General features: G+C 41.7%; 1 protein-coding gene across 1 annotated transcript in view; it reads right to left on the bottom strand.

Moving 5' to 3' along the window:
- Positions 1 to 25,236, bottom strand: part of kcnn3 (potassium intermediate/small conductance calcium-activated channel, subfamily N, member 3) — a 77,476-nt gene that overhangs the window by 18,074 nt on the left and 34,166 nt on the right. Inside the window, exons 4-7 of the mRNA XM_053887573.1 lie at positions 20,047 to 20,343; positions 16,289 to 16,410; positions 13,044 to 13,185; positions 4,596 to 4,706 (exon numbers count right to left, since the gene is read on the bottom strand). Of these exons, the coding sequence (XP_053743548.1) occupies positions 4,596 to 4,706; positions 13,044 to 13,185; positions 16,289 to 16,410; positions 20,047 to 20,343 (672 nt within the window). The remainder of the gene's footprint in view (positions 1 to 4,595; positions 4,707 to 13,043; positions 13,186 to 16,288; positions 16,411 to 20,046; positions 20,344 to 25,236) is intronic.

The raw sequence follows: 25,236 nt of genomic DNA, 5'->3' as shown, positions 1-25,236 counted from the left end.
TGGTAAGGTTGCTGGTATTATTTTGGTTTAGCAAACATATACTATCATAAATACATATTCATGCGTGTATTAGCAACACATTAGCAAGTAACTAATCCGATAAGTGTACCTTCCCTCCAGGTCTTTTTTTGGAAGTCGTGTTTGGACATAAACACCTTAGCTAAACCTGAAACTAATAATGTAATCACTTTCCAACTCATTTTCTCATTCAATAAACACTCCAAACTTGAATACCAAACTTGTTTTCCAACTGTCTATTTTCATCACGGCAGCTGCAAGTGTTTTTCACCTCAATACGCACGCACATGTCTGTCCACAGGAAAGGCCCGATTTTCTTTCATAAAATCACATTTTTTTTCTTTTACACCTAAAGATTGTCCAAGACTTTTAGTACTTGTATCGTACTTGAGGAGGAATCTGTTAGAACTGTGAAGTTGACAACACACATCTGTGCTAATTCAGGATAATAAACTAAACCGACTTGAGCGAACGTGTTTTGGTTGTTGTACACTCAAGACATGTTTTCTGCGCTCACAACCATCTTGTTGCTTGCTCAACGTCACATACAAGTGCGCTCAACGAGACTGCCACCAAAGTCAGCCAATCACTGAGCTGCCTCTCGAAGTCCTCTGCTCTCATTGGCCGAACCTCTCCACCATTCACAAGACGTTTCAGTGAACGGGGAAGGCGAGTAGTTCTGGAACTAAATCCTAAATTAATAAAAATGGCCCAAGAAAACTTTTAAGGTTATGACTTACCTGAGGCTGTTGTGCGCTGTTTCCACTGTCTTGCGCCATTTTTATTATCCCGTTGAGCGAGCAACGGGATGGTTGTGAGTGCAGGAAACATGTCTTGAGTGTACAACGACCAAAACACGTTCACTCAAGTCGGTGGCGGAGATCTAGCTCCATATGATTCCATCTCTGAGAGCTTGGGCGACGTATCTCCATGGGACACCAATTGGAGCCTTATCCTCTCGACTAGGGTGAACGTAACATGGTAACTTCTACAACCTCCCAAATTTCACTCAAGCATCCAGCGACCCTCATCTAAGCAGCAGGCAGAGGCAACACAAGGGCACCTAACTTGGTTATTAATAGCCGTCCAGTGGGTGAGGGCGTCACCAACTGGCATTTCATTGACATTCTGGTTAATCCCAGCGAAAGAGAAAGAAAGACCCTTGCGCTGAAGTCAAGCTGTGTGTGAGACTCAGTGTGTGTGTGTGTGCATGTCAAATGACGACAGGATATTGTCGCAGCATCCATTCTGAAGCCCTGAGTGATTGTAGTGGCTTGTTCCAATGATATGGAGGAGAACGGCCTCAGGCATGTAAATCAATGTGTATATCAGCGCTTCAATCATCGCTCCCTCAGTAATAGAGGGCAGGAGACAATTACCACTGTATAAACCCAAGACCTTTGAAGGAAATGTCACCGTGAATACTGCTCTCTGTCAAATACATCTCCTTGGCTCTGTCAATTCCCATCAATAAACATCTTGGGTTGCATACTAAATGAGTATTCAGTGATTTATTGTATCTGGAACGGAGCGTTGCAATAAAGGCGGCGCTCGAATCACTTAATTCCAAACCAGATGTGGCGACAAATTACACTTTGAGGCTTTTTGAAACACATCTAGAGGAGACTCAATAAATATTTATGTTGAATGCACGGTACTTTTTCAACCACCTGGACCTGGAGCTCTGGTTTGTACAGGAGGAGGCTTCATTTGACTTCACTTAAAGCCGTTTCTTAGACATTAAGTCACAGTGCTAACAGAAATGCATTTTTTTATGGTTTACACATGCACATATTGATCATACATCAAAAAATCTGAATATCAAAAGACTTCTAGAATCCTATATGACAGGAATCTGCTTGCTTTGTCCACATATTGTAATTCCTCTCGCAAACTTCTCATGCTAATGCTCTCTGTTTAATGGTTTCATTTCACTTACATTGGATAAGGTTCAGCCAATGACAACATAGACACATACCAAAGACATTCAAGATAGAAAACAATCATCAAAGACGTCCACAATTTAACATATTTTCTTGAAGATATTTCAATATTTTCATATTTTTCAATGTGTTGGTACATATATGAAGTGTAAGAGTTATCAATTTAGTAATTTTAAAGAGGTGGCACATATGCTCACTAAAATATAAGCGGAATAAGAGAGATTATAGCGAAATTCCTTCTCAGTATGTTTACAACAACTGGTTTGATTACTTTGAAAAGCAATTTAACTTTATGACATAAAATTGAATTTTCAAGCGAGTAATGAGACCCACTACTTTATTCAAACTTCCTCCCTGACCATTTTCATTTTGAAAAATGTATTGAACTTTCATTCCCCAAGTCATATTGACAATACAATCGTCTCCACACCACCTTTCACTGGATAACTTTTTGAGGTAAAAAGCAGATTCCTGTCTTCTCAAACAATTGCCAGATTATATAAGAGATACAACAAGACAAAAACCATTCATGAAATAATCATCATGTTGGATCAATTAAGTCAATGCGGTTGTAAATAACTGTCACCATTGATGAGTAATATAGGCGTCTCATGAGTAGCAACACAGAAATGACTACAAACAAATCAAAATGCACACACACACAATTGTAACACTAAACTAATTCACAGAAACAAAAAAATACTGGCAGTAACACACAACATAAAAGACCTCACACACACACTCTTACACACCGTTGTACAAAACCGCTTGTTCGACAAAGTGGGAATGAAATGTAGAAATGATAAGAACTGTTCTTCACTCCTTTTCAATCTCTGTGTCAAGCAGGAAGAATTATTGTAACTGGATGTAATGAAATAATATGAAGTTACCTTCATATAATAGTTAAATGTCACATCAGATATTTACAACGCAGATTGAAATAAACATTCATTTAAACGTGTTTATGTTCAGCATTGGTACGCCTTTGTCGATGCTTGCTTCAGAATGATGTACTTCACCAACACGTCCTCACTCCAATTTTGGACTTTGGCAAGTGGACTTTTGCGCCCTATGCTGATGCCAAAGGTTGACTCCATCATCGCTTGCTGATGCATAGGTGTTTCAAAGGAGTAACAAAACATCTCCGTAATATTCCAGGCAGAGGTACAGATGTGTAGGTGTAGTTGGTGTTGGTGGTCAGAAGCTCTCTTCACTGAATTACATTGGATGTCAGTTGATATTTATAATCCCTTAGATGGCTCTCCTCCTTAGTGTCGACAGGCAGCTCCAAGACTGAAGACCATGGCCCTTTGAGGGGCTTTAAATGGCAAATATTTTTTGTAGAATGAAAGGAGGGCCATCCCATGGCTTGCCTAACCCCAACTTCTGCCTCTCTTTTACGTGACCACGGTGTCAAGATAAAGACAAACGTCCTTTGTTCATGAACCTATGCTTCTTCCTCAAAAGCTACTGGCAAATCGCTCAACACTGCTCATATCTTCTTCTACTTCAGCCCAATCCGTTTATTCGCAGAGGTGGTTCTTCTGGCTACACCATCAGCGTAGCCAGATGATGTGGTTATTAAAAAGATATATATTTTTTTCAATTAATTGTGTTCCTTATTTCTGGTGTTTGACTTCACTAAGACTCTTGTCTGTCTATAATTGACAGGAAAAACCATCTTAACACCAGATAATCTCTGCTTAAATTGAGTATATTATTCTCATTTTGGGCTGTGAAAAGCTACATTTTTGAACAGATAATTTCTTGTTTCAAGAACATATTTACTCAGAATGAGCGTTTTGATCTTGTTTTTAAATGATGCTCTTGATCTTGAAACTTATGGAAAATGATTGTTTCCTCAGAAAATCAAACAGTTTTTCTTCATTCTAATTATGACTGGGTAGAATTTATGTCTTTTTGATATTATTTATTATTTGTTGAGAAGGTCTGATGGTTGTGGATTGATTATTTTCTTCATCTCTATATTTGTTTCTTTCATTTTTATATTGCATTTTTCTGACTCTCTCATGCAACTTTATTTTCAGTCTTTAACTTTAAGAGCCTAACAAACCCATGCAGTGAACCCCAGGGTGTGAATCACTCCACATATCAAGTGACTACAGTGCCACAATCTGATGACATGCAGAGGCAATATTAGGAAAGGATGACACAGTTGAGAGTCTCCAGACTATCGATCACTCAACCCCAGTTGGTCACCCAGATACCACGCTGCCATAAGGTACCCTACATATTTGATATGGGAGCTATTTTTAAAACTTCAAGTGTATGAAAAATTGAAAAGCAGCCGAGGGTGGAGAGAGTGAGTGATGGAGTCAGGTAGGGGCAGGAAGAGAATGGCAAAGATGACGGACTGAAGTGAGGAGGACAGGGATTTATCGTGGCAGCAAACAGTCAGAGGACAGGAGAGGTGATGAGAGGGTGCGAGGTGGAAGAGTTGGGGGGGAAGAATGGTGTAAAACTGGTAACCTTCCCTTGACTCCCTCTACAAGGGTGTCACAACAGAACAGAGTGATGCTTGGGTGGAGGGCAGCAAAAGGACAAGATGTTTATCCAGTCTTGACAAAATCCCCTAATACGACTGTGGCAGAGAGATTACTGGCGCGTACGCACCCGCTTGGTGAGCTGCGTGTCCATCATGAAGTTGTGCACATGCTTCTCCGCCTTGGTCAACTCCAGCTTCCTGGCTACCACGGCAACCACCAGGGCCGTACAGCCGGCGCCCTACGAGAGGAGGGAGGGAGAGCAGAATACAGTCAGTAACGGAGGAGGTGGACTTGGTGGCATTTGGCCGGGGGAATTAGCTCAGATGATCGAGCGGAGCCAGGACAAATATGAGGAAGGGAGAGCACGACAGAAGGAGCGAGGAAGGGGAGACAGGGAGTGAGGGAGGATTAGGAACGATAGCTCTGTTCCAGCTCTGCAATTCTTCACGTCGAGAGGCAAGCCAAGTCTATTTTCACTTCCAATCCATCTGGTGCGAGATCCCCTCAACACTTCCGCTATACGGCTGAAAAATATGCCCCTCGTGGACAGAAAACACCGAAGATTGACACCATCTCATTTCACTTAATTAAATGCTGTCAAACTGAGTTGGCGTCAATCGTCCAGAAGCACAAACCCAGCACACAGTTTGAGGCCTTTCTCTTGTCACTTTATTATGTTTTTGGACCCATCCAAACACAATGGTTGATACCTGAGTTCCCAATGACTTTGTTGTTTTTGATGTTCAAACTGGAGCAAGCTAAACTCCTTCAGCAAGTGTTTTTTTTTTGCAGGCAAATCTTTTGTATTTGCAAATTTTTGAATGTGCAAATAGAATTATAGCTGAATTTGACAACATGGCCGCTGCTCGTAGTTCTCCTTACCCGCTTCTCTACATGTGGGAGTGCTTGTACTGACAGCTGCCTAAAGTGGAAAACAGGTCACATTTTTTTAAAGCAAAAGACTGATTTGGAATTTTGAAAGTCATACTTTTCACATTTAAAAAAAAGTCAACACTACTGACTGGAGTCAGCGTTGAACTTCTTCTAATGGGAAACCAACCAACTTGGTGCCAAGTAGCCTTGAAACTTCTAATGGAAAAGCACCAGAATTGACCTCTGTAGCTTTTGGATTTCAATGGTTTCCCACCTAATGTATTCATTTTTTAAACATTTACCAGGCAAATCCCTTGGATTAAAAACATGCCATGTTCCACCACTTGTTTCCAACTATGTGGTTTGGGAAACACACTGTTACGTTCACGCACCTTGAATCTGCAGTGACATTAATCACCTGAAGACCTTTGGTGACTCTGGTTACTTTTATTGCTAAAGTGGTGCAGAAGCTTCTCCACAAGAGGAGCAGACTGGGTTATCTTCCAAATGAACTCAGTTTTTAGTGGTCTGCGCAGCTCTCCTCTGAAGGGGCAGGCACCAGGAGGGCGAGATGAGAAGTGGGCGAGGACCTCTGAGCACAAATGGGAGAGGAAGGATGGAGAGAAGTGTGCAGCATGTGCCAGTCATGCTGGGGAAGAAGGCGAAGTTAATGAGGTCACACATCTCCTGATAAGCAATGAATTAAGATTAAGAGTGTTTAATGAAAATGTATGAGTGCTCTTCCTTCCTGCGAGTGCATCTCACACGGAGAGGGAGAGAGACAGCAGCCCTGTCTTTACCATCCACACTGGAGGCTGAAAATAACCCAGGTTCAAACGCTACATATGACCAGGCCCACATCTCCACACTGGTCCACTCCATTTGTGTTTATTCATAAAGTATGAATAAAATATGAAGAGGGCAGATGGAAACCCCTTCAAGCTCCGTTACAAGTCTTTGCTTTAGGGAAAAGAGCCCTTGATGACTTGCCACAGAACAGCCTGTACAAGTGCCTCACAGTCAGCAACTGTGTCAGAGAGAGTGGGGTGCTGATTGGTTTGTCAGGGCAGGTAATGTGTGTGCGTGCGAGTGGGAGTTTGTTTGTGCACACGCTCTCATCCATTTGATTCCAGCAGGGTTCCCTGTGCAAACTCAGATAGGGCCGATGATGGCCGCGCTGCTGTGATCTGCTTCACAGGCCAGGGTGTTTCCCGCCATCGCAGCCGTCCAGCGAGCTGCCTGAAAACGGGGATTCACCCATCTGTGTGCCACACGCTCTTCACATATTCGTCTTCTCATTCAGGTCAGAGTGAATGTACACACTGCAGAGAGGAAATGGAGCTTCTTAACCCAAGGAACTATTTGCTTCCCGTAATTACTGTAAAAATATGCAGTAAGTGTTGACAAAGGCAGCCAAGGAAATTTATTTCATTCAATTTCCGGCCTTAAGCTACAGAAAAAAACCCAAAGCTGTTGCACAAACAAAAATAATAACCACAAATCGGGCACTGAGGGAATGAGTCTGAGAGAGAGAAATAGTCAACAACTCCCAACAAAATAGCTCAGCAGATTTATGACAAATATTATTACTCAAAAGTAACTTCAACCTTGACAAGACCCTGAAGAGAAACCCTGATTTTCAGAGATGGAAAAAAAAACTTTATGTTAATCCACAAATGCACGAAGACATGCACACACAAACATGGAACTGATGCAATCCTCCCCAAAAGACTTGGGTGAAGCAACATAAAAAACAGATGAACAAGTGGCAACCATCAGCTTCAGTACTCTGAAACTTCTGAAACTGACTGCAATACTAACAATTTTGAAATGTAAACAACGTGTCATTAGGGCGGCGGAGTGAAGCAGGAGGGTGAAAACGTGCCTGGGAAGGAGTAAGTCCCTTTGTTTATCCACAACCATTATATATTTGACCCTACTTCAGAGAGCATAACACCCAGTTTATTTTCATTTTTACTCACAGAGCTGACCGATGCCTGACTCTCACTAACTTTTCAACATCAGATCACATCCTCTTAAACCACAAGTGACAGCTTCCAGAATGACGTGTTGAATAAAAAGAAAAATAATTGTTTACATGAACCTGCTCTTCTTCTTAAACACCGACAAATTGTTACAGTCTTTGCTGATATTTCTCACAACTTCCTTCGCTTCCATAAACTCAGCCATGCTAGTTGACAGAGTTGGGACCCCCAGTTATGTCACAAGACTGAGCATCACTCTAGCCTGCACCACAATTTATCACAATCAGAATCAGAAAACCTTACTATGCCCAAGGGAAACTGTGTTCGTAACATGCTCTGTACACAACATATCACAATAAAATGAAAAAGAAATAATATTATAAAGTGCAAAAAGTAAGACAAAAGAGTTTAGAAACCATGTGCAAGAAAATGCAGATTCCAAGAAAAAAATGTTGGACCGACTCATGAAACAAACTGTACAATGTTCTGAACATGCATCATGAACTCCTCACATCGTTTATCTACAATAAAGCACACAAAATTCGCTGTTTCCGCCTGTGTGCATGAAGTTCCGACACCACAGCCGCTCTCAGCAGCTGCTTCTCGACTCCAGACCTCCAGGAGATTGGCTCTGTTGCTGGAGCTGCGGACACGCGGGCGAAAACAGCGCACTTTGAGCGCTTTATGGGTAAATAAAAAGCCTCTGAGTTCATTGGTTTTATCGCCTCCGATTTTATCTACTCCCCAAATATGTCGATAAAAACACAGAGTGATGGGCGGGTGATAACAAACACGAAGTTCTAAAATGTCCTCTCTGTCCACACATCAGATTTGGTCCTCAACTCGTCCACCACTTATTATCTGACTCCTCAAATGATCTCCTCGTCCACAGATGTGAAATCCTTTCGCCAAATTGATCAGTTTTCAAAGCACTCCTACACCCTCAGATGTGGAATCCTTAAATGCAGTCTCTGTTCTGTAACAGCTGATCATGAATGTTGATGGGAGCGAAGATATCTGACAGGTCTGTTAGGAAGCACTGTGTTACATCACAATCTTTATGAAGTGTTTGAATATCCTTAAATGTGTTACCTGATTCTTAAATACACTCAGCGATTCCGCCGTGGAATCCTGCCATCAACTTCCACCCACATGGCAGTGCAACACCTGGCACACCCCCAGCCAGCCTCGGGGCCATGGTATATTCCTACATTGTTGGCCTTCATGTGTTGCCATAGTAACAACAGAGGGCTTTTCTCACCATGGGCTCATTACAATAATTCTCAGCTTAATCATCGCTCACAACGTGCCACATAAACACAGCACCAACTGGACGTGTATATTTGTTTCTTCTCCGAGGGTCAACCGAAATAAAGCACTCTGAAGAGTGTTGGTGTGCAACGCAGGAGAGGAGTGTGTGTGGGAGTCGAACTCAGAGGAGATGTGGAGCTCTGAGTGGAGGATGGAAGCTGTGGGACGTTCTCCCTCTGATGGCGCTCTCCTGTCATGTTTTAGGAAACATCTAGGCATGAGAGGTTGTTCGCTGTCCTCCAATTAGCATGGCTTAACTTCACAACTCAAATATTACCAAGGAGACAGCGACCGTTCGGTAGAATGAGAGACATTTGGCTGCATTTTAGCTGGATGACAACAATGGATAGATGAGAGAAAGAATATTATTGAGAATAATATTTACATTAGCTCATCTTTTGTGTCTTTTGTTTAATGTTTAACTATATTTATGGCAATAACAAAATAAAAAAAATGAGCACAAAGGCGATTCTACCACCACCACCACTACTACTATTAATAATAATAATAATAAAAACTCTAATAATAATATTAAAGCAAAACCTTCCTCATATTGCAGATATTTTGTGGTAAATTAAATTGCACTATATAAAAAAAAAAATTGACCTTAAACATTGAATTTTCACACCTCAATCGCAGCAATGTAAATAAAACTGTAATATAAATTTAATTGGTGAACAGTGGGGGATAATTAATTCAAATGCGGCAACATAGAAAATTGGATGGTCTTAAATAAATAAATAAAATAACAAAAATGAGAAATATCACTGATTTTTTAAAACATTTTTTAATTATACATTTTGATGCATTCTGTATAAAAGTGTGAATTTTATGTTACATAACCTCTTTTTTTTTATCTGTCATTGTGAGGTCAAACTGATTTTTACTGTACTAGAGATGTGAATGAACTGGAACAGTTTAGTGCTGATCTGATGTATATTTTAGATTCTCTCAGCTTCAGAAAAACAGTCTAAAACACCATCAAACTCAAACGAAGTTGGAAATAAAATACTGTATTACTATACTATTTATGATATTATTATACATATTATATTATTTTATTTTGATTGAACTTTTGAATGATGAATCTTGAAAGCATCTAAACAAGCAGATGAAAGCATCAACATAAACTAGGGCACATAATGACTCATGACATTGTATCACTCCTGTTGCAGTTGTAGAAATAACTGTGTGCCATATTACAGGATGAATTTCAGGCGAACACCATCACTTATTTTACTCAAACCTTTAGCAACACCAAACATGACACAGGGAGTAACATCAAAGAAAATGATCACATGTTATGAGTCCAATTCCAATTTCTGCCTCTCAACCTTATAAAATGCTGAAATAGCACTAGATTAACACATGTGATGAACAACAGTTACTGAGTTATTGAAGAAAAAAATCAAATGTTCTGACATTTGATGAGTTAATTGGCTCGTGTTGGTAAAAAGATAAAAGGTTTTTGATACGTTCGAGGTTATGAAGCAGGACAGAAGGCAGCAGGAAGAAGAAAGACGAGAGAGACAACACAGAGACTTTAAATAGACAGAGGTGCCTCGATTTCCTTTTGAGAAGTTACAGCAGGTTAACAGAAGCGGCCAGAGAGCTGACAGACATCAGAGAGAAATAAAAGCAGCCTGGAGGAAGGAGAGAGGAAAGGAGGAAGTGGTGCAGAAAGAACACAAACAACAGACAGGGCAGGTTAATTCATATCACACAATCCACCCAAAATAGGAGGATCAGTGGCCTTCGCAAAGCATGTGTCTGACAAATACTGTACTCGCACGTGTGGACAACCTTCGTGGAACTGGATTCATGGAATCACGTGACTGTTGTTATACAATACACACAGTACAGTATATATATATATTTATATTTATATTTTTTATTTATTTATTTAAAAAAAATTTTTAGTATTCCTTTTGAGGACAAAACCCAAATTTTAAATGAAAAGCAGTAGATATAATCTCTTCCAACTCAACGTCTTCCTATGAACATACTTCAAAAGAAATATGGATATAGCTGGAAACTCTTCAGAATGAAGCAGTTACACACAAACAAACATGTGAATGGAACACCAAACTGCATCCTGAGAGCATCCTTATTTTTAATTTGACTCTTCATCATCATCATCATCATCATCTATTGATGCCCGTTCATAGCACCATTTTGGGAGTTACACAGAGGGCTGATTTCACACAAAAAGTCAAACAATATGTGACATTACTGGAGCATGGAGCAACGTTTCTGCTGGGCGATACAGAGCGCAGCTGTGCAATCCATGTGCACACTGCTACTGCTCAAAAAGTGAAGAAGATTTTAGGAATGAAAATCTTACTTTTCCAAAAGATATACAGTACATATGGGAAATTAACAAAACGTAATAAAAAATATTATATTGTATCATGCTTATAAATATTGACACAGCATAGCATAATGTATTTTCTTTTTCCAGACAGATTGTATTTTGTCATTTTTTTTAAATAGAAGTCCATCCTATTTTCCAGAATAATTCTCTTAAATGAGGCAAATCAGAACTAGTAGCTTGTGTATATATATATATATATATATATATATATATATATATATATATATATATACGCCCCTATAAAATCGGTTTTGTTTTATTTGCAAATTGTCTTTTTTTATTTTAAGGAATTCCATTTATTATGTTTTGATTTGTGAGAATCCTCTTATATGGCTTATTTCGCATCCAAATACAGTGTACAACAACTTATATTTTTTGAGGTGAGAATTTGAACAACATTTTTTTTTTCTCAGTACTGCATCATACATTTAAACACCTTCCAAAGTAACTTAACCAAGCTACTCTATCTAAACAGTACGACTAGTTTCTCTGTGATCTACTCTTTCTTCAAGTTCCATAGTTTACCCGACACATCAGTTTATATAGAATCAAGACACCACGTGGGCACAGGCGGATCATCATCAGGTGGTTCTGATGTCGTAAACTATAAGATCTGCGAGAACTCACGGATTTTTGAAGTTGCTCCTTTGATTATAAAACTTTTATTCATCATCTCTCTTTCTGCATGTGTTGACTCGAGGTGCGCTTATGCACTTCAAATCGTGATAGGTTCAAGCAGTTAGCACAGCTGTTGTGACTCAGAACGCGGCACGAGCGTCTGCTCCTGTGGCGTCCTGATGCTGACAACCATGCCGGCGTAGTACAGTAGTAAACAGCAGTAAACATCAGCAGTAAACGGTGGACAACATTAGCGCCTCCCACTCTGTGCAAAAAGAGGGTCAAGCTCTTGTTAAGTGATATTCTGTGTTGGACAGTGTATTGTAACAGGCCAATTCGTAGAAATCAGTGGACTCTGTGGACGCAGTATCTTTGGTGATCGGCAAAGCTCTTTACTGTGGAACAAACTCTTGTTGCGTGCCATTCTGTAAGGGAAAACCCTCAAATACATCGACCAGGCTTATTTGCAAGACACGCATCACTCCTCTCGACTGCAGTTTGCATCATATTTAAATGGTTTTCACATGATGATTGTTTTTGGCTATCAAGGAATGACCAACTTTCTTCAGTGGGTGTACTCTTCTTCCGATTTAGCCACATCTCTCAGTGGTAAGATCTCCATTTCATTCATTTCCTCCTGTGTTTTGTAAGTTTCCTCACGTTGTCTGTTTGCTGACTCTTTCAATTCGACACTTTCCCTTCGATGGCTTTGAGCTTCCTCCCACATTGCAGCCATCCCTGAAGATATCCTCTTTCTTCTCACCATCCTTCCTTTACATCCTTCATCATTAGCTTATTTTCTGATCAAATCAGATTCTCCAAAATTTCTGTTTTCCCCGTCACAACTGTCATTACCACCGACCTTGATCTTCGTCTCTTCTGACAGACTAACTTCCGCGTCTGAGTCCAGTGGGAAAGGCGCTGTTTGTTTTGCACTCTGCTACAGTTTTTGAAAACAGTTGTGTCAGATATTTATTTTTGATCAATTTAGCAGGTCTTGTTCACCTAGTTCATCTAGTCTGGCGCCTTTATTTTGAGATGGAGCGCTGATCATTAGGTTGTGCGGCGGACAAGTGCAGCTGCATTGTGTCTATGACGTTCACTGTAGTTGGCTCACAGTCATCGCAGTAAAATGATGGAACACGGAGTGAACAAAAGGCTGGACGTGGTTAGGCACCTTCAACACACACAAGGACAGACCATAATGATGCACACAAGCAACCCACTAATGTGTTCTTGTTTGCACTCCCACAAAAACAACAGAAGCACTGTCGCAGGCTTATTCAGGGAGACCGGCCCAAATTGTACAAATGGCAAATGTTCGCCTGGACAGGGCAGGGGGCTCGCCGATCTGCTGACCTTTGAGTGAGATGAGTACAGGAGGGGGTGAGGGAGGGGGAGGAAATGCACTCACCATGATTCCAGTTAGCAGACAGACTCCTTTGCCACAGTACGTGTGAGGAACCATGTCGCCATAACCGATGGACAAGAAGGTGATGGAGATCAGCCACATGGCTCCCAGGAAGTTACTGGTGACATCCTGGGCATCGTGGTACCTGGAAGAGAGCAGTTGTGAGCATGGTGTGATGTAAGAGCAGTGAGAAGTTTCAGGGGTCGCATTCAGTGGAAAACTCGCACCTTAAATTTGCCTCAGTCAATGGCTTGTTTTGGCTTCATTTTTAGATGCCAAGTGAAACAAAACTTTTACAAACTTGAGCCAGAGTTTTAACACCAACATCCTCAATCATCTTCTGTTCTGACCCGTGGATCTATAGGTGAAGGCAGGACTGAAGATGGCTAGAGTCAGGGGTCACCTCCTGATTCTGCAGACGCCGAGAGTCCTGAAGGTCAATGTCACTGGCAAAAACCTTTTGCAGAGAGCAACTGACTTTTTTGAAGGAAATATTGACACAACAAGCAGCTTTATTGTGGATGTCCTATGCTGTTGTCATGGCAACCATATTGGTTCTGATTCCAAACAACGGAGTTCAAAAAATCTATTCAGCAATCAAAGTGTGTTTAACCTTGGACAAGAGAATAGCTGATCACTCGAAGTGGCACGTCGCCTTAAGGAGTGATCCGTCACAATTCTCATTTAGACCTCAGTGAGAGTTTAATTCAATTAATGACACATTAATTACATTTGGAGAGAAGCGCAGTCTGGTTCTGCTGTAGAACTGAAACTCGGATCAAACAGCAAGGATGTGACACAAGCACATATTGGTTGGCTGAAAGGCGGAATGGGATTATGTTATGACTTCATTTTCCATTCATTATAATTATAAAAGTGATTAAAAATACAATTACCAACACTTTGTTCTTTCTATGAAATATCTAGGCACAATATATCTATGTGAGAAACACCGGTCATAGCTGACAAACTGAAAAGAAGAACATGGGGTAAGAAGCAGTGTAATGGAACTATTTTTATACAAGTCAGTAGCGGGTCTGAGACGGCCACTGTCGAGGCCCAAAGGGTTGAGTCTCAGTATGTGGGTGATGGGGTGGGATCTGGGAAGCACACATTCCAGTATAGCTTTTTGGAGGATAGTAACTGATGGCCAACATCTGGAGACATCTGTAGATAAGATGAAATAGTTTGTAGATGATGGACTTTAGTCAAACTGATCCACATCGAGGTCCAAAACTTCCAAAACAACATTTACTGAACTTTCTGAAATGCCTGAAATGTCTGAATTTGATACAATATGTGGACCATATCTATCGTAATTTCCGGACTATGAGCCGCTACTTTTTTTTCTCGTGGTCTGAACCCTGCCAATGCGGCTAATGTATGGATTTTTACAGGCTAAAGAGCGTCATGATACCAAAATATTGAGACTTGAGGTGTTTTATTGACCTTAATGCACTCAAAATGCTTCATTTTCGCCCACATGTCAGCAGCTCCACCCACAGAACTGATTTCGTGGAGGACCGGAGAGAAGAAGAAGCAGCTGAGACCGGCTGTGGTGTCAGAACTTCGGACACGTGGGTGAAACCAAGCAGATGTGAGGAGTTCATGATTCAAGTTCAGAACATTACTGAGTTTGTTTCATGAGTCAGTCTCCATGTTGGACCCTGTTTTCCAAACTGGTTTGGAAGTGATCCTCATATATTTTTAAGCCCAGTGCTCCACTGACCTTTCTACGGTGCAGACAGAACCACTGCACCTGCAGCTTGTAGAGCGGTGTGGCTTATGTATGAACAAGATCTGTTTTCCTTCTTCAATTTAGTGGGTGAGGCTAATATTCTGGTGTGCAAATCAAAATCAAAGCTTCTTATCGTGATAGGTCTAATTTGAGGTCCACCTCAAGTGAGGGAAGAGGCAGACATCTGGCACAGGTTAGGAGCCACTACAGGACGGACAGTGACAGACAACAGCTCACACACTAATGGACAATTCACAGTCATCAATTGCCTCCCATTTGTTGTTGGACTATGGGTAGAAGTGCCCGGAGGACGACTCCTCTCAGTGAGGACCTGGGTCTGGACAGTCGCCTGAAGCTGGATCCAGACACTCACTCGCATCAATTTATGTCAGAGTTTCTCCTACATTTAACATGATTCCGTTCATCCAAAAAAAGCTCGGGAGGCTTGATGGATGAGACCCACCTTTAAATACTGAGTCATTACCAAGAGTCCAGCCCACTCCCCAAAACTGCTGCCTTAATGAAAGGTAAGGGCCGCACACACCGCTACATTAGGAGTCAAGCCGACAAACATAAGTAAAGAGTTGAGCTGCGTTGAATTAAAAACTTGACTCCGACTACAAATCATTGCCAAATGAATGTGTTCACTAGTTATTACCAGTGAGACTAATGTCTAATGTGTGTTTGTTTCAATATCCAGCCTGACATTTCAATTTCACTGAATTAACATGCACCCGCTCTCCTTTAGATGAACTTCCTCCATTGATGGATGAGCTCAACCATCGCTCTCTCCAGAGACGCCGAATTCCACTCTGTGAAAGTCAAAGCGGCGCTGGATTCATTAGTCCAGATTAAAGCCCAGTAAACATTTTAAAAAGAGATGTTAAAAAGTTTACATGAGATTGCTGGGATTCTCTCTGAGCAGTACAGGGCAGTGTCAACGTCATGCTTGTTTTCCGACTGTCAAAAGTTCACCTGACTTTGAAGTCACTATCATGTGAAGGGACTTGAATCAGAGGAATGTTCTACAGACCGTTTCCCTATTTCACTTCAAACACAAGACATTTAAAGGTGTCTTCCCACCCTACTGTGTCTGCCTCTGAGCGATAAGACCGTCAGTCATGTGATGCAGTCACAGCACCGCTGGTGATGGAATCGCTCTCAGACATGGACCATCTTTCATTACAACACATAAAAAAAAACAACTCAGGGCTTTATAGTTTCTGTATGGTTTCTCCTCCTGCTGATGCAGTGTTTTCTTGCCAAGCTATTATCACTGTCCACATATGAGACTCAGCTCATTAGACAGCGCAGCATCCTCGAATCAACCGTACAACTGGTGCGGAAGCTTCATGAACTCAAGCAAAAAGATGGATCACATGTTGTGCACATGTCACAGATTATATTTCCTGCCAATTGAATTCAATTTCTCAGTTGAATTGCTCGTCGTTACACTCCGCCCGCTTGCTGGAGTACACACTAACACGCGCAGAATGATAGATCTACACACCTCTCGCACACTCGGACGGTCCAGGCAGCAATGATCCACAAAGAGATGCTGAAGACCAGCAGCACCGTTCCAGGACAGATGGTCATGAGGGTTTTCATCACAAACCGGGTGTTAAAATGCACCTGAAACATACACAAAAATGATTACACAATTTAACATCGCATTTTAAATGGAGAAATATTTTGAATAATTTCATGAATACTCAGTTCAGATAAACCTTTATATCTTCTTCTTAGGGTTGTCAATGGATTCAAATCTTTAATCTCAATTAATCGCACTGCAGCTGAGTTAGCTCACGATTAATAGTAAATAAATCACACATTTTGTAACTGTTCTAAATGTAGCTATCAACAGCAGAGTGGCCAATAATGCTTCCTCCGACAAACATTTGTTTACTCCAGCGACCAGTTCCAGTCTGCGCTGCCAGATGGTTGTTCCTCGTCCTCCTGTAAAGTTCCCCTCGAAATCCGTTTCTTTTGCGTCCTTTGAAAACTTTCTATTGTGCGTGTCGTTTCTGCCGCTTGCTAGTTTTACTTCTAGTTTGTTTCCTGCCTTTTATAGCTGCGTTGTGCGAGAGTTTTTTCTTACTCGTATCTTATTTTCTCTTGTTGGCTCTTTCTTCCTAGCGTGCATTTTTGAGTATTCCACCACCAAGCGTTTTTTGTTGTTTGAGCCTTGTGTATGTAACCGAGTGCGGTTTTGGTTGGCTGCGTTAGTTGGCTTGATAATAATTTGCCTCTTTTCTGTTTTCAGGTTCTTCTCCCCGTCCTTGTGAGTGTTTCCCTCACTCCACGTTTTGGATAGCGACGTCTTTAGTTCTTAGTTTCCTGTCTGTGCCCTGTTATTTTGTTTGTATATCAAATATTGTACAACTTAACCTCCTCTGTGTCGAGTCTTCTGTGTGCCAGTTACACTCCAGCACTTGGGTGTGTTCATCTGAGCCAACCATGACACTTAATACTTAAGTTATCTCACAACTTCAACCGTAGTATCACAACAATTATATCCCGGTGCCCTGCATTTATAACTGTGTATTTCTGATTTTCTAGTTACAGTTTAACGGAAGCAAAAGACAAAATGCCACAGGATTTTTCAACAACAAGAAGAAGAAGACGCCAAACAGGACAGGATAGGGTTCAATTATTTGTCGGCTAGACAGCGTGTGCCAGTGGTTGTCTGTCTATCTGGGCCCTGTGACTGGCAGGCAACATGTCCAGAACACCCCCTGCCCTCAGACTCATATAGCCGAGAACCCGTATTGCGAACACACAGCTGAAAATGAATCAGTTTCTATTATTAATTAACACATTAATAACACCACTGTGAAAATATAAGGATCATTCGTTGGGAACAGCCGCAGTGGCACTTCAATTAAATAACTGATCCTGCTAGGAGACATTAAATCGCTTTCTGGGGTGCACAGTGCCTCAGTGGCAAAACTGAGTTTGTGTCATCTCAGTTTTTCTGGTGCTCGCCCCCAGCCACGTGTCACCCTCCTCAGAATGTTGGAATAATTGGCCAGCACAGCTTTCTCCCATGGCTCGTTTGTCAATAAGAGGCAGCTCATCAACATCTGGCAGCTGAGATGCTCCGTGCGAGTCGGGATGGATCCCTGGAAGGGTTAAGAAACTGATAAATGACTTGTCAGATCGGAGCTGAACTTGGATGGCAGCTTCACCTCCTCTCTCTGTCGCCACAGCTCGAGGGGCCGAGCCGTTGTCTCCCCTCATGCATTTGTGTCCGTCTAAATATTTAACCGCCCACTCCCTTTATCATACAGACATTTGAAAGTCACCACAAGTTGTCACTTATGGAATGCCAGGAGTGCCTGAATTAAATGATAAAGAAGGGATTGGAAACGGAGACAGTAACTGGAAACAAAGTGGAAATATATATTTTTTTAAATGGCATAAATGTAGTCATCTATTAGCCTATAAGGCCATAAATAAAATAGAAAAATGGAAAATAAAAGGGAAAAAAATGGAGAAATAAATAAAATCAAAAATAAAAATGGAAATAGTTGGGGAGGAAAAGGAGGAGTTGGTAAAAGAGCTGTTGGGAATTAACTTGGGAATGCGAATAAACAAATAAAAGAAATCGGATACATGCATTTCCTTATTTATGTTCTTATTTCTGTGTGTATATATGTCCTTATAGGCCAATAGATGGCTATATTTATGCCAGTTTTTACATATTTTGAAATATCTTTCCACGTTGTTTCCACTTAATGTCTCCATTTCCAATCCCTTCTTTATAATTTACTTCTGGCACTCCTAGCATTCCATAGTCACTATCCCTTCCAGCTCTACACTTTCCATCTCTTGTCTCCATTTCTCACTCCTGTCAGACATTGTATCAGGAAGACTCCAGCTCGGCTTAAATCTTAGTGTCCATGCATAACAAGCATGGGGAGAGTGAGCTCACACACCTGAGAGGGAAGGGGTCAGAGGGATAACAGAGGAGGAAGAGAGATTTAATTTAAATTCAAGAGCTCTTGACCTCCAAACCCACGGAACTCTTTCTACTCTCTTCTCTCACTTCTAAGCTAAACTTAGAAGATAGAATTCTGTCTGCGTGTGTGAGCATCTCACAGCTAAAGTCAATGATCTCAAGGCAGCTGAGACGCTAATCATGATGCTGGTTGTGGAAAAGAAGGGAAAAAAACAGTAAGAAAAAGCATGCAAAAAGATTCATGTTGCCTTCATGTATGAGTGTACTATTTGAGGGGCTCAACAGAAGCTGATGGAGGGCTGTGTGACCCCTGAGCAGTGCAACACTCAGGCTGGTCAAGACCAGACTATAGATCAACTACAGTTCAATGGTGCTTTGGCTCTTGACGTCGCCATAGTAACTAAATATATTTCAATGATAGAGATCTATTATCCTCAGCGACCATTCACTTTTCAAAACGAAGATGACTCAAATGATTCACGAGTTAAATGTTGCATTGATATATCCTACAATATCCAGCTATATCTTTTCATTGAATCTACAAAACCATCTTTCTTTGCTGCCTTGAACGTTCTCTTTTGATCTCCTCTTTTGTGAGCTGGGGACCACATACAGCCAGGCAGATGCACCACTTCCTCCTCCTTCTTGTGTCATCCATCTTTGTCATTTTCACCTTTGCTTTGCTCTTCATTTTCAATCCTCCTTGGTTTTTATTTGTATATTATTTATTTATTTTATTTTTTAAAAATTGAGAGGAGTCTTTACTTTTCAGCAATTTTACATTATTATTTTATATTTTTAAAATAATAGCCAAATAAACAAACAAAATGTGAAAATAAATATTGTTCTACTTTTCTACTGCTCTAATATTTTGTCTACTTATTCATCATTGTTATTTCTTCTCTGACCGAATGGGTGTAGCACAAATGACTGTATGTCTCTATGCGCCTCAGATAGAAGAAATATATTAAATATTATGTTGTTGCTCAAGTTGCAAATGTCATGAAATAACTCTAAAAGTTAGGAAATAATACCTGGATGCTATTACTGGTACCACGTCGACCAAGACGCTTTTGCGGGTCGATAATAGTAATTCATGTGTTCATCCTTGATCATGAATTCATGTGCCATTACTGACAGAATTGATGTAAAAAAAAAGGTGATTCATCTTGATTCTAAATCTTAAATTACCTGCAATTAGCATGGGAGCCTCATATTTGAATCCCTCTGCTACACTACACATCACTTATGAGCCTCTCACCACAGAGTCATGAATGCATAATGAACAGACATGAAAGCCCCTTGACCTTATTTAGAGCTCCTATGCTCCGGGAGGAGGCGTCGGTGAAGAGTTTGCTGTGCAGCAGCATGACTCTGGCGATGAGGTAGAGGCGCAGGAACATGGGCACGCTGAGCACCATGTCCAGGTCGGCCTCCGCTTGTGACGGCGCGTAAGAGAAGGCCAGTCGTGCCCGCCACTGGAACTTGAAGTCGCCCGGCACGGGGTGCACCGCCGACACCAGCAGCTCCAGAGCGATCAGCAGAACCCTTTCCATCGTCATGGCGATGCGCCAGTCGTCTGCTCCGTTGTCGATGACAAACAGCTGTGGGGACAGGAAGGACACCAGAGTTGTTTTTAAACTTGATATATCAGAGTCTGCGGGCTCATCAGTACAGATGAGTGACGTGGTGAGGAAAGGAACCACTGGTAAATTAGGCTGAATCCCTCTTCACCGAGATATAAATAACCAGCCGTCCAATCAGCCTCTATATGCACAAGCAGTTCATTTTCATACAAGCTACTTGCAACGTCATCTGGGCGCATTCCTTCACAGCAGTGTCCTGACAGCTCGACTGCACCCCCACACATGGGAAACTACCAAAACCATCCTGAAGAATTCTGTTGACTCAGAAACGTCCTCTATTTCCACAGTGTGTTTAAGTATGTCACTGACATTACACTCTATTTCACCTGGTGGCTCATGCCTGAACTGACTCCCCTCTCTGACTCATCACTGTTGACTCAGTCATCGACTCGAAAGGACAGGAGCAACTCCCTCAGTCACCTAACTCACTCATTGATTCACTCATTCACACCATTTTGACTCACTCACTAATTCACTCCGAGGTGACTCATGACTCAACAGGAACGACATGTTTTTCCTACTGAAACACTGATTCACTCTCTCACCAACTCACTCATTCACTCAAAAACTCCTCCAGTAACTAACCGACGATCCATTGACTCAGTCACTAATTCACTCGAAGGTGACTCATGACTCAACAGGAACGACATGTTTTTCCTACTGAAACACTGATTCACTCCCTCACCAACTCACTCATTCACTCACAAACTCCTCCAGTAACTAATCAACCACCCATTGACTCACAGACTCAATGACTGACTGAATCACCCACTCACAAACATACTCAAACCTTGAACAGTGACTCACTCAGTCAGTAAAACACACAGAAACACCCTCACAGCTGAAATGCAGGACCACCTTAACCCCACATCTCTGCTGAACTATCTCCATGGAAGCCTCCAAAGCAAGTCCCATTTCAACTACTGGTAGATATGGTTAATCTTGGTTCTCTTGACAGAAATCAAGCTGTTAAGAACCGGTCCTTCCTGAGTAGGAGTCTCTGGGCCAGGTTTTCTGAGGCTGACTTGGTGAAGCAGAGCATCCCGGTGTTTTGCATCGCAGCACAGCAAGAAACACTCCAACACCGACATGTCACCACTGCTTCCACTCCAATAGCTTGTGTTATCTGGTTCTGTATACCATGTCAGAACTGAGCAGTGAAACTGAGAGCAGTGTTTGAACGGTTCAACATTCCAGCATTCAATTGTTTGGCAGCTCCATCAACAGTTTGTGTCACACGTTCAAGAGTTTCCCGACACCTCCTGCAGTACGTTGCACAGAATGCCTGTCAAAATTTCAGCTTCAAATACGACGGTCAGATGCAAAATGTAATACAGTAGTGAACACGAATTATAACAGAGATCAGAGCATCACAGCAACTGAAGGCAATTAGTAGTTTTCACCGAGTCACATGAAATAAAATTCAAGGAAGAAATTTTGGTCTGAGCTGGACAAAATGAAGCTGTTCAGCACCTGCCAGTCAAAGGCAGCACAATCCTTCAAAGTCGAAACACAAATGAATTAAATTGTCATCTGAGCGGAGGCATTATTGAAACTCCTCTTCATCTTTTTTTATTGTAGTAGAAGCTATTTTTAGAATGCGGCGAGTCTGGGGTCTCATTACAGGGTTTCTCCACAAGCAGAAGTGACAGAAAGTGAGGAGTTGAGGATGGCGGGTTGGTGCCTGTGGTGGGAGGTTAATATAAGATGGGGGAAGATGGAGTGGAGAGGAAATGAGGAGATAAATATAGGGATGAGGAAATATCAGAAGGAATCCTCAAAAAGATCTTGGCGTCTGCTATTTCTTCACAGTTATGTTCTACAGAATTACAATTTACACATATTCACCAAAGGTCTGCAGTGACTAAGACCTGAGCAAACTTGCGACCCAAGCAACAAAGTGCAAAGTGGTGTATCAAGAGGGCAGTGTTGGAGGTAGCCTGTGTCCCAGTTAGTGTATTTGGGGAGGCATCTGATGTAGGTGCGGGGTGTGTGTAGAATTGTGCGCACATGGCTGCAGTGATGGTCAGAGAAGTAGCTCATTTGTTTACAGTACAACAGAGCAAACAGTAGCAATGTGAAGTATTCTATTCCCCCTTTTTGAATAAAGAGAAGAGAAGGGAAGGAGAAGAAGAGAAGAGATTTCACAGATCAGAGGCAATTGAGTGACAGTAACACACAGCATAAAGGACGTGTGAAGGATCATAAGAACTGTTCTTCACTCTGCTCTTTTTTAATCTCTGCGAAATGTAAGAAGGAATATTGACTGCACTATATGTTAATGCATTGAAAACCATGTTATATAATGTGGGTGGGGTGTAATTACAAATAGCCACACGGCGGCCTAGTGGTTAGCACCCTCACCTTGCAGCAAGAAGGTGGCGAGGAGCATTGTTTTGAGATCGCTTTGGAGGCTTTGAGGAACTGAAACATAACTGAGTTTGCTTCTTGAGCAAAAGTCTGAGGACTTGTTGCGTTCCCACTGATCTGAAAGAACTCACCAGCGGCAACTTTTGCTGTGCCTCATGTATGACTGTAAATCCAAAATATTGCCAGCTGTTCTTTGTTTAGATTTGTGCAACAAGCTCACCGAGCACATTGGGGGCGGAGCTAGCAAGCAGGCGCCGCACTCAAAGCTCCCACATGGAGCAACACAAAAATATATCGAGAAGACAATATTGCCTCAGTTCATTGTCTCAATATCAATATTACAATCATAATGATACATTGCCCCAGAAGCAAGTGACGTTTTGCGTGCAATGTTGGCACCAGGAGGGTCTCTACTATAGATGAGATTTGTCAATTCCTTTTCCAAGAAGTGCCCAAAATTGGGGGGAATTAAGTTCATTAAGTCGACTCTTGTCTCTCTCCAAACTATGTCACAACCATGAAACTGAAAATATATTATCTCTTACTTCTTGCTTTAAATGATGCAACCTGTGGTTTTACTCTCGTCCATCGGACACTCCAGCAGGGACTCGCTGGATCATTCCCATGATCTGTTCAAATGTAGCTGAGCACTCACTGAGGCTGCTGGGGTACCACCAGGAACCCCCCTTTTTGCTGTTTGAGAGGCAACGCCAACAATCACTGTTGCACGCATGACTCATCTCAAGAGCGTTTGGCCCACACAAACATTTATCCAGGAAATCAAAAGCGAGAGAATAATGACTGAAGCGTCAGAACACAGCTGCTCCGTGTGACACCCAGCTGCTCATTGATCAAGACGGAATGACGAACACGTGGAATAGTGGGTTGCTATCTGTATGTAGCTCAGCAGGGGGTATCTGCTCCACACATACATGGAGTCAACATGTTTAGAATGCAGCCTCAAAGACGGCCGGATAAGGAAACGGTCATTTAAAGTGCAGGTCAAACAAAACCGGCTCTGTTCTTTAATGATTCCTCTGAATGCTTGTGTGTGTGTGTGTGTGTGTGTGGAGTGTAGGTGTGTGTATTTGTGTATGCCTGAGTGAGATTGAGAGAGAAAGTGCAGACCCAGCTTTGTCATGGTGACTGTTGCCAAGGCGACAACATCAAAGAGCAGCCAAGCTTAATTAGGATTCCCAGTGAGAGGAAGAGAGAGAGAGAGAGGAAGAGAGCGAAGAAGAGAATGAAAAAGAAACAGTGAAAGGCGAAGAAATGACAAGGAGATCTAGAAAGAGTGACACGCGTGTGTGTTAGACGGCGCAGATATGACAGTTGGCATGGCTTATTGCACAATTGTTCAAAGGTTAATGTTTGTTTTTGAGGACCGACCACATTGAGACTAAAAGCTGCTTCTGCTAAGTAAATATTTAGAGAAAAGACCTGCTACCAGACAAACACGGGACATCAGCTGGGGTTTCCTGGCACGTCTGCGCCCGTACGTTCGCCATCTGTCCAGGAGGTCTGGTAAATAAATTAGCTGGCCTCAGCAAACACGTAATTACATCTTATAACTCGACCTTTTGGATCCAACATTCTCCCTGGCTGGTGAAAAACAATGTGGACTGGAATAACAGACTAAACTAGAAAAGGCACTGGGAGAGGGCACACCTCTGCTAAGGACAGCACAATGTAAAATCACAGGAGTGCATAGACTTATAGACTCACATCTAGGGACGATTTAGAATCATAAATAAACCAACAAAAATACAAAGGTTAATAAAAACTGAAACATAAAATTCACTCCTAATCCTGAGTTTTCTAATACTGGATCCTTTTCTCGTATTTCCATTCTGAAGTTGCAGGGAGTTCCAGTCAGTCCAGCAGGAAAATTCAGATAAATTAGGATCAACCGAACAATAAATAAAAATACCGTAATTTCCGGACCATAAGCCGCAACTTTTTTTTCACGGTCTGAACCCTGCAGCTTATACAGCGACACAGCTAATATACAGATTTTTACAGGCTAATAGCGTTATGCTGCCAAAATATTTTGCCTCATCACATCAAACCGATGAAATCACAGGCGTTTTATTGACCTTAAAACGCTAAAAATGTGCTGGTTTTACCCACTGGTCTGCAGCTCCGCCAGCAGAGCCGATCTCCTGGAGGACCAGAGACAAGAAGCAGCAACTAAGACTGGCTGTGGTGTCTGAAGGTTTAACACGTGGGCGAAAACAGCAAGAAGAAGTTGATGATTCATGTTCAGAACATTTTGTTTCAAGAGCCAGTTTCCATGCTGGACACCGTTTTCAAAACAAGTTTAGAAGTGATACTCATTGTAAATGCAGATGATACATTTGTATTTAAATGTAAATGTAAAGCCGGGTGGACCACTGACCTTTCTACGGTACAGACAGCACCACTGCACCCGCGGCTTGTAGACTGCTACGACTTATGTATGAACAAGATCTGTTTTCCTTC

This window comes from Synchiropus splendidus, chromosome 15 (genome assembly GCF_027744825.2).
Source record: "Synchiropus splendidus isolate RoL2022-P1 chromosome 15, RoL_Sspl_1.0, whole genome shotgun sequence".
Taxonomy (NCBI): Eukaryota; Metazoa; Chordata; class Actinopteri; order Syngnathiformes; family Callionymidae; genus Synchiropus; species Synchiropus splendidus.
This window is presented reverse-complemented; position numbering and strand designations above follow the sequence as displayed.